The sequence below is a fragment of the Perca flavescens genome, chromosome 12, assembly GCF_004354835.1.
Source record: "Perca flavescens isolate YP-PL-M2 chromosome 12, PFLA_1.0, whole genome shotgun sequence".
Lineage (NCBI taxonomy): Eukaryota > Metazoa > Chordata > Actinopteri > Perciformes > Percidae > Perca > Perca flavescens.
Window position 1 is genome coordinate 13,648,134 of NC_041342.1, and position 10,626 is coordinate 13,658,759.

Genomic DNA, 10,626 nt, shown 5'->3' on the forward strand with positions numbered 1-10,626 from the left:
CGACTCAATGCAACCCAGGTCTCAGGTAACATTTACATAAAAACAATTCATATTCGTTACATGCAGTGAAGTAGAGATTTTTAATTCGAAACAAAAATATAAAAAATATTCTTGGATGCATTCCATATATACAAGATATTCCATATAGCCTACAGTATACAATGATCCTAGAAATCCTCACAGACTGTAGAACCAGAAGAAGTTAAGCATTTTTTCTCTTCATAAATTACTTTAACATTAAAATAGTGTATTGATTAATCAGCTCATGATTTCAGCATTACTAATGAACCTGGTGCTCTAGATACAATCCACACTGTTATGTTAGATATGTTAAATTAGTTTGTGGTATTTCAATGAAACATTTAGCAATATGCTCCATGTAAACGAAACCTTTTAAAACATTTCTGTCTTATGGCTTAAAGGGTAACACTTTAGTTCAATGTTTTATAAGACAATAGTTGTAAGCAGAACATTTTTAATTTTTAGGGTTATATTTGTCAACGATAACTAAACAAAAAACAGGTAGTGAATGTGGGACTTGTTGGTAATCGAGCCGTGGCTTGAATGCATTTTGTTGTATTTTCAAATTCTCAAAGTCTCTCGTTGCGGGCTGTAGCTATAACTGGACAAATAAGGTCAAACTGACATTTTTTTTTTAAATCACACAATTGTTTTCAGATATTTCCAGCGTTTTCTTGATATCAGACTGCAGCCCATTTTCGCACATGAACAGCATGTCCACCCTGCATGCGTCCTGTTGAGTGTGTTTACCAAATGACTGCGGATGTGCGCGGTAAAGTACGCCTAGGCCTGTATTTTTATAGAAAAGCAGCTGCAGTGCTTTTCGGGGCCAAAGCTGCAGGTTAGGCTACTGTATCTTGGCTGCACGGGGAGAGAGGGGAGTGGGGGGAGGCTGTGACACCGCCTTGCGTTGATGACGCTTGCCGTCGGGAGATATAACCCACATAGCCTACCGAGCAACAAATGGTGCGTCTGAGCTGGAGACCTAATACTGGAGTTAGGAAGATGTTTCCGCAGACTGAGTGGCTTTAATGATCCACTGCAGAGCCCGCTGCAGGGGGACAGACCGCGCGCCATCATCTGTTGATCGGATTGGAGACAATTAAGCGCATTATCATGAGCCACCGCGGTCCGACTTACAGGTAGGTAGCCAGAGTCGTTGACAGCGGAATCATTATATTATATATTATAATAAGCGAGCATGCTTCGAGCTGTAGAGGTGCATAATATAAAAGGCAGGGGGCTCTCGGCATCTCCGTGCTGTTTATCCGATGCAGGTATGGAGCCATTGGTATGCAGATGGAGAATTCAAAGGTTGCCAGGAGACCCGCTGCTGCATCCGCGTCTCTCGTGCGTTATTTTCCTCTTAATTGCACACTACGAGGCCTGCACCCATCAATGGCGGGGCGATTGTATGCGTTATTTAGCCGTCAGCGTGTCGCTCCTGTTGCTCTAAATTTCCAGAGAGAGAGAGAAAAGCATCACATGAACAGTGCAGCTCCCTCCATTCATGCCAAATACGAGATGTTTGGCTGCAGTCAAACTGGCCTAACTCCCTCCCACTTGTTGGTCCTATATGTCACATCACTGGCTGTGTGGATGTCAGACGATCGTCCTGTTAGGCACGTTTAGTCAAAGAGGCACACAAGCCGTCTGCCTCTGCAGGGAGTGGACAAAAGAATCCAAACACCTCATGAAAAATGACTTAAAGCAACAAGGGCATTAGATCGCAAGCGCTGCTACACATGTTGTTGTTAGGATGAATTTTAGCAGCACTTGTCAGCTGGTAATCAGCATGTTGAAGTGGGAGTTTTTTTGTTTTTTGTTTCCAAAAAGCAGCACCACACAAATTAACCGCTCCAGAGAGGCCAAATCATGTGCAGGTGCACCGGTTCAAAAAAGAAAAAAAATATCAAAGGGAACAGTCAATTCAACTAATGATTATTTTCATTATTGATTCATCAGTCAATTATTACATGAACATATTCAGTTTACAATGATGGATAAAACAAAAAACACAGACATTTGAGAAGCTGGAACCAGTGAATCAATGACCAGTTATCAGCACTAAAACAGATAACTGCATCAACAGATGAACACATAGTGAGATGAACAGGGATCACAAGTTTAAACCAGATGACAGGGAAGTAAACTGTTTACAGCACGTGGTTACCAACCTAGGGGTCGAGACCCCTTCATTGGGTCACAAGATCAATCTGAGTGGTCACAATATACTTAATTGGATAGAAAACGGGAAATATACTACATCTCTTTATATTAGATTAGTCTTCTGTCTTCTCTCAAAAGTTTGCTCTTTGAATTCAATTCAATTATATTTATAGTGTCAAAGACCCAGATAGAGTAGGTCTAGACCACAAAATTTACAGAGAACCAACAATTCCCCCCAAATCACACTTTTCTTCCCCCTAAGATTATCCAAATCAAACGTTTGGAGGGGAAAATTTATATTTGGCAGAACTCAAAGACTCTGTGACGAGGGCTGTTTCTGTTTTTTTTTTCTTTTTTTTTCTGAGACACAAACTAAAAAGGTTGGGAATGGAGCTGCTGGTATACATTGTATAGGTGGTGACAAATGCCTGCTAATTAGCATGACCTAAAATAAGCCCCATTTCTAATAGTTCAAAGTAAAAACGGATTTCCATTGCGTGTGTCTTATTTTGTCAACATGATTTAAGACATCCATGGTGCTGAAATCTGTGTCTGAGTCTCAGGAGGGAGCTGACACCACAGGCTGAACATGTGGAGTGTGTATCAGTGTTGAGCATGAGTGATGTCTGCAGTGCTCACAGGTTTAACTCTGATAAGTGTTGAACGCCACTCTGGCTTCATATCACTGCCTCCCAGCTTCCTACCTGCCTGTGTGCCTCTGACACACATTTACTGTCATTTTTTACTTTAAAGCACGTAAGCCTTTAACCAAAGTCTGCTTCCTGAGCTGCTTTGGGAGCCAATCTGCTTAAGGATATGTGTCAAGTCATGCACATGCTCACAGTTGTGTTCAGGCAACATGTTTCCTGCTCGTTGAAAGACTCACCTGCCCTAAAAACAAGACATATTCCAAGCTGCTCCAATAGATTTCGCTGACCCAACTGATCTACTGGGTGCAGTCATGTGTGTAATTGTTTTGGACATGGAGTTATTTGGGTAGCAATATCACTTTTAATAGGGATCAGCAGCTTTGGAGGGAGCAGGCCTGAATGGAGCTGCTTACCAGAGCTGCTCAAATGCCATGGGATTGCCCGGTCCACAAGGAGACTGACCTCACCTCCCTTAACCCCAACCATTCTAACCGGTTTCACCGGCTTACTGTGGCTTTAGCATTACAGTTAATGTAGGGCATAGCTGTTTGCTCGTCTGCCTGGTGGTTTAAACCAGTAAACCCAAGCTGTGACTTTTAGTTGTGTTGCTTTGCTGCGCTGTGACACCATCTCTGCATGTCCACGATGAGGCTGAGATCAAGGAGTAGAGAATGAAGGGAGAGACAAAGATAGGAAGAGGTAGGAAACGTTTTTTTATTTTTATTTTTAAAGCAGTGTAGATCTTCGTTTGGGATAAAGCATTTATTTTTGGCATGGAGGCCACAGCCGTATGTTTGTCCTGTGATTCATATTTGAATTAGAGGTTTTTTTATTTAAATCCTATTAGAATGTTTCTCACTGCCTAAATATTGGAAAAGTAAACATAAACTGTTTTGAATACTGAAACAGTGGACTACTGCTGGATGTGACGCACAACAGAGCTTTTGTGCATTGGTGCAAAACGAGGAGTTTTGCTTAAATCAAATTTGTCTCGCAGGTGAAATTCGAGGAGAGTGAAATGATTCCAAAGTCAGGAAAATCTCCGGCAGACTCGAGGAAAAGTGTCGGCATCCATGAGTTTGCAGCACTTGCCAGGTCCTCCTTAAATGGTAATGGCCTTTTGACTTTTTGTGTTTTTCAACTATGATGAAATGTCTGTGATTAAAGTTACAACTTCATACTCTGACCTGTACCTCGCTCTGTGTCCAGGTATCTCTCAGGCAGTGAAGGACCATGTAACGAAGCCCACCTCCCTGGCTCAGGGCCGGGTCGCCCACCTCATTGAGTGGAAAGGTTGGCCCAAACCTGCGAACCCACAGCCAGCCGCCCACTTTAGCTCCTACTGCCACCTGACTGAAGGAGAGAAGGAGGCCCGGTTTGCTGCAGGTATTCATCTCTGTAGTCTCGCTTTGCCAGACCTTCCTCCGCAGCGCTGCGGAGGAAGGTCTGGCTAGTCCACACAGCATTCTAGGATGGGGGAAAAACGTGCTCTGGTTTATTGGCATTTCTTTAAACCAATCGCAATCGTCATGGTGCCGCTGCAAAATAACCTCGGTTTTGTTGTAACATGTATACCTTCAAAAGTTGCTTTAGTGGTTCTACAGAAAACTCCGATTGGACAGATAGTCTAGCTAGCTGTCTCAATTTACCCTGTAGAGATCAGCAGTTAACCATTAGTCCTCATAAATTGACCGGAGTTGAGAATTTCAACACAAAGAAAGCGTAAGGTGACAGACATCCAGCCAAAATGAAAGGCATATGGTGGAATTTCCCAGAGTGGAAGGTCGTGGATATAAGGTAGACTGTAATCTCTGAGACCTTTAGCCAAGACTATGTTTTGTATCCAGCTTAGACTGTGAACTAGCTGGTCTCTGTACATGCATCCTTTTCCTTAGCTTGGTTTAGCTCCAGCATCATCTCCTGGCAGGCTGCCACCTTCTGTCATGCACCTAATCCCTTAAAAGTCCTGTATGTCAGCGGTCCGCTCCGCCCACCGCGCTGTCTCTTGGGTGATGGCTTGTCTTGGCAGCAGATGGCGGCCTATTATTTAGACACTCTCCCAGAACACTTCACTGCCCACCAATGGTACAACAGCTCCTGCTGTTTTGCTGTGACTCATCCTGTCTGGTGCCGACGACATCGGCATGGTTTGATCAAGAGAGAGGAAGAGAGAGAGAAGCATGGTACACAGTGACTGTACAACATGTACGTCATAAAGTCTTTATCTTCTTTTTTTACACTTTGATTATTGCTCCAAAATAAGGACACTTTTTCCTGCATTGTAGATTTCCAAAAAGCTCGTGACAAGAGATGAAACAATTAGTCAACTTAACGATTAGTAGATGTACAAAATATTAACATTGACTGTTTAGATAATGAATTCATTGTTTGGGTCACTTTAAAAGCAAAAGCAACATTTGATGATACCAAATGTGAGTATTTTTGGCTTTTCATTGTTTAACTGAATATATTTTTTTGGACTGTGGTCAGACAAAATTAGCAATTTGAAGATGTACCCTCCGGCTTTGGGAAATTGTGTGTGAACACTATTATTACATAGTAATCAGCAGATTATGACTCCCTACGTCTGACTCAGTCTGACATAAACTTTCATCGGTTCCTAAAATTGATTTAAATTGGTATATGGGAAGACATATGAAGTGTTTTGTAAAATCTGGCAATATGGAAACAAATTAACTTTCAAAAAAGAGGTACAAGTTGTATTAACACTTCTACCTTGTTTAATATACAGTATGTTGATGTACTGACAAACACCAGAACAATCAGATTCAGTCTTACTCTGTTAGATACATTAATGCAGTGATTGTATCCTCTTTAAGGAGTCACATGACAAATCTGAGGCATCAAGATCCGAATTTTCTTTAATGTTAGCATTTTGTTTTATTTACATCTGAAAGTTTGAATAAAACAAGGAAAGCAAATCACCCTTTGGTTTAACTGGTCACAGGAGGACTCACACAACTTTTCCTCCATTGTAAGGGGTCAATCATTTATTGGACTTGTGTCTCTGCAGGAGTGGCTGAGCAGTTTGCCATCGCTGAGGCTAAGCTGCGTGCCTGGGCTTCTATAGATGATGATGACGACGAGGAAGACTCAAACGATGAAGACTCCCACACCAACGGACGGACTCAAACCGCCTCCAGCCAGAACGCAGGTATCCACCGTCGCTACCATTTTGTTCATTTCCATCACTCATCGTCTTCATTAATGCATCATCACTGACAAAATCATCTTCCCGTCCCCTCCCCAAATTTTCCATCCATCTCCAGGTGTTCTGACTTTTTGCTCCTCCCTCAGACGTAGCCACGTCCAATCCTATCAGCGGAGTGCCATGCCAGCAGGTTGATGGCGGCGAGGCACCGCCCGACAGTAGCAGCAACGAGGGCAGCCCGCTCTGTGGTAGGCCTGCGTCTTACAATGACCCACATTCATCCCAGACCAATTCACCTACTTTAGCCAGCGACTGCACGAGTCCCTTCCTGGAGGAGGAAGAGGAGGGAGATAGGCTGGGTGGTCGCGTGGAGCAGCCGGCCCTTTTGCAGGAGCAGCGCAGCGAGGTCTGCATCCACAACAAGCCTGAGTGGAGGCCTCGGGCCAGGAGCAGCAGGTTCGACTCCTGCTACTCCACCTCTCACTCGGAGTCTCCTGGAGAGGATGACGAGGAGGACGAGGAGGACGAAGGCAGCGTGTTTCATGAGTTTCGAGCGTGGCATTCCAGCCGGAGAAGCTTCTTCTCTGACCGGGCTTCCTCTGGAGTGGCGTCCTTCGATGAAGAGGAGAGGGATGAAGTAGAGGAGAAGAAGAGTATTTGATGTGATGTGTTGTCCATCTTTATGTCTCTTTGAGTCCGTGTTGATTCTGGATATGACATAATCTATTCTTTCACTGTAAACCTCTCTCCACCTCCTCTTCTTCCCCTGATCATCTCTTCTCCACTCGCTGCCTTCTGTCTCTCATCCTCTAGGCCTTTCATGTACTGATCTAGCTCCTCTGTTTATCGCTGCTGTAAACAGTATATATAGATCTATCTATCTATTATATATATATATATATATATATTGGAGAGTTCAATCAGAATGTAAAGCTGTTGTTTAAACTTAGTTTTGTAAATTTTTGTGAAGAGTCACGTGTTGCATTGGTTTTCTATGGATATTTTGTATTGTTGTTTTTCTGGGTCATGCTGTGTCGTGGGTCGGGCTATGTTTAATACTGAATGTCTGAATGTCCTGCTTATATATAAATACGTTGGGTTTTTTTGGAAAGATTTTGTCGTCTTTTTTTCACAAACTAAACATTTAAGGAAAAAACACAATAAACTCAACCTTTTTTTAATTTAATCAATCACTCATGTACAAAAACAATTTCATGTTCTCTGAAAAATAACGATGGCTGTTGGATTTTAAATGCATTATTCTCCTATGTACAATAGTATGTAAGTAGATCTCATCAGTGTATTTATATGTACAAAGCATATACAGGCCAGTGCCATATAAAGGGAGATACTACAGACTTATTGCTTAACTAGATACGCTGCAAATTAGCTTATACTCTCTCTACATTTAACTCCTTATATGTTATCTTATATGGCAAGCACTACTTAACATTCTATATGCAAACGAAACATGTAACCACGCTAATAAATCGTTGCACAAATGTTTACATATTTTTTTTAAAATGAGACCGAGTTGTGTGCTGCGATGATATCACATAAGATTGAAATATGGCTCAAAAATGCGACAGCATGAAGCTAAAAATATTACATCCATTTGAGGGTCATAACGAGGACTCACACACACCCTTTGCTCTATGACAGTTTGTGGGTATCACTGTGCTTCATACAGTAGTTACATTTCTCAACATTGTATTAGAGGCCAGGCTGGATTAAATGTACTGTCATAAAGATACGTGTAACATATCACGGTGTTAATATCTACAGGCCGCATTTGCGTGTGTGTGTGTGTGTGTGTGTGTGTGTGTGTGTGTGTGTGTGTGTGTGTGTGTGTGTGTGTGTTTGTGTGCTCTGTACAACAGCCAGTATTTTCCTTTCCCTCGGAGCTCAAGTGTTGTTCACTTTATCATGCTAGAAACACGTTAAACACACAATTAAATTCACATAGAAGAAAATGCAGAGGCAGTTCAAGTGACAAGACTGACAGTCTACATTGCCCTTATTGAATCAGCCCCTATAAAGCCAAACAAGGCTACATGTGCAGAAAAATGATATTCATGGTAATTACAATGTGCTTCACAATTATTTGGAGCCCTGAAATACGCTTGATAGGCCTTTGGAAGCTGCCTTTGAACAGCAGATCCCAGTTGATTTTGGGGGCTGATATTGACACCAATATTTGGTAGTAAAATGAAAGAAAATACTGATTATTATATGTTATATGTATGTGTTGTAAACAATGGAGTCTTGACAAACTGACACTGTAGCTACTAAACCACCTCTTACTGCATTACTGTAGTTATTGCATATCAGCCAACATATAACCAACGCCACTATATTTTATTATTAGCCATTAATTATGTCCCTCTGATGTATTAGTCCAGTGCTAGTGAATAGGTAGTAGTTTGAATTGATAACATCATGTGCTCATTAGAATGTTTTGTCTTTGTTCTTCTGTGCTTTCTTGCTTATTATTTGCCCCTTTTATTTTCACTTTTTTTTTTTTTCCTCTCTACTTGCAATGTAATTGAAGTCATGTAACTTTTGGCATGAAGACTCAAATTATGTGTAAGAGTCCAGATCTTTCACTCACTCACTATGAAGCTGGGAACACACACACACACACACACACACACACACACACACACACACACACACACACACACACACACACACACACACACACACACACACACACACACACACACACACACACACACACACACACACACACACACACACAATACTTTTCTTATTTTGAACAAAATCCATGAAAAGACCAAACTTGTCATTGCCTTCTTCGTGGAGCTCCACAAAAACTATTAAAAAGAGTCAAATTCCACATACACACCATCCTTCTGCTCACTAGACGGCTGAAAAAAAATGCACTATTTACTTGAGTAATTTAACCTCTAGTGCCCAGCCGTTTCAGGAAATGACTTAAATAATCTCACCTAAAGGTCCATTATTAGATGTGCTCAAGCTTTCGATCATTTCACCTAATCAGACCTTGCTAAGTTGTCATGAAACTGTAGTTTTCAAGGCCATTCTTGACCTTGGAAACTGTAGTCTCAACTCAACTTTTAAGCTAACAGAAGTCCTTAAAGTGTTTAGTAAAAACAGATATTTTAACATCTACAATTCCATGACAGCTGGGCGAACTCCATCTGCTGATATTATCAAAATCTCCAAAACAGCAGTTCAAACTGAGATACGTTAAACATTCGTTACCCCACTGATTTAGCATTGCACGGCTTTAACATAATCAGTCTCACAATGGATAGATACAAAAATGAATCAAAATTGATGCGGCATAACCAGAGATATCGTCTTTTATATTCCACACATCCGTCTTGTCAAAACCTTGAGCCAATATTAGTGGATAATGTAGACTCAAGGTTTTGACCACCGACAGTTCGGTCAAAGATTCAGGCGGCTTATTCGAGCAGCAGCTAAAGTTCCCTCGAGCCTAGAGGCAGAGATGAGGAGCTGCGGAGGTTTGGGGAAGCTCACTTCTTTCTAACACCACACTTTGTTTTCTTAATTTCCAAAGTTGTATTCTTCAGATCTAACCAGGTTGACTTTATTAGCCCTCACACCGCTCCCTCTGGAGCCACAAAAGGCTTTTTACAACTTTCTTTACACATACAGTGGGGGAAATAAGTATTTGACCCCTTGCTGATTTTGCAGGTTTGCCCACTTAAAAAGAATGCAAAAATCTACAATTGTAATCATATGTACATTCTAACAGTGAAAGACAGAATCCCGAAGAAAATTCCAGAAAATCACATCATATGAATTTATTAAAATTGATAACCATCTGATGAGGAAAAACAAGTATTTGACCCCCTGGACAAACAGCAAGTATTCTGGCTCCTACAAGCCAGTTAGTCTTTCTTTAAGACACAGCCCCAATCCGAACCAATTATCTACATCAAATACACCTGCCTCACCTCGTTACCTGTATAAAAGACACCTGTCAACACCCAAACAACCAGCATCCAACATCACCACCATGGGCAAGACCAAAGAGCTTTCTACGGACATCAGGGACAAGATTGTTGATCTGCACAAGGCTGGGATGGGCTACAAGAGAATCGGAAAGCAACTTGGAGAGAAAAGATCAACTGTTGGTGCAGTTATCAGGAAATGGAAGAAGCACCACACCACCGCCAACATCCCTCGGTCTGGGCCTCCACACAAGATCTTGCCTCGTGGGGTGTCCCTGATCATGCGAACGGTGAGGAATCATCCCAAAACCACAAGGGGGGAACTGATGAATCAACTGAAGGCAGCTGGGACCACAGTTACAAAAGAAACGGTTGGTAACACACTACGCCGTCATGGATTGAAATCCTGCAGCGCACGCAAGGTCCCCCTGCTCAAGAAGAAACATGTACAGGCCCGCATGAAGTTCGCCATTCACCACTTGGACGACTCAGAAGAGGCCTGGAAGAAGGTGATGTGGTCAGATGAGACCAAAATAGAACTTTTTGGCCTCAACTCAACTCGTCGTGTTTGGAGGGCAAAGAACACCGAGTACAACCCAAAGAACACCATCCCCACCGTCAAGCATGGTGGTGGCAACATCATGCT

The 10,626-nt window shown here is 42.1% G+C and overlaps 1 protein-coding gene across 1 annotated transcript; it reads left to right on the forward strand.

Annotated features, from left to right (window-relative positions):
- Positions 1 to 944: 944 nt before the first annotated feature.
- On the forward strand, positions 945 to 7,096 carry fam131aa (family with sequence similarity 131 member Aa). The gene is made up of 5 exons (XM_028594281.1): positions 945 to 1,163; positions 3,838 to 3,949; positions 4,050 to 4,226; positions 5,875 to 6,058; positions 6,184 to 7,096. The coding sequence occupies exons 2-5, from the start codon at positions 3,859 to 3,861 to the stop codon at positions 6,671 to 6,673; spliced, it is 942 nt and encodes a 313-aa protein (XP_028450082.1). The 5' UTR covers positions 945 to 1,163; positions 3,838 to 3,858; the 3' UTR covers positions 6,674 to 7,096.
- The last annotated feature ends 3,530 nt before the right edge of the window (positions 7,097 to 10,626 follow it).

What these genes read in the sequence shown, in the direction of transcription:
- fam131aa (XM_028594281.1), top strand. Translation starts at nt 3,859, where the DNA reads ATGATTCCAAAGTCAGGAAAATCTCCGGCAGACTCGAGGAAAAGTGTC. An exon ending in GGAGGCCCGGTTTGCTGCAG is followed by an intron (nt 4,227 to 5,874) that starts GTATTCATCTCT and finishes GTGTCTCTGCAG; the next exon opens with GAGTGGCTGAGCAGTTTGCC. An exon ending in GTTCATTTCCATCACTCATC is followed by an intron (nt 6,059 to 6,183) that starts GTCTTCATTAAT and finishes CAATCCTATCAG; the next exon opens with CGGAGTGCCATGCCAGCAGG.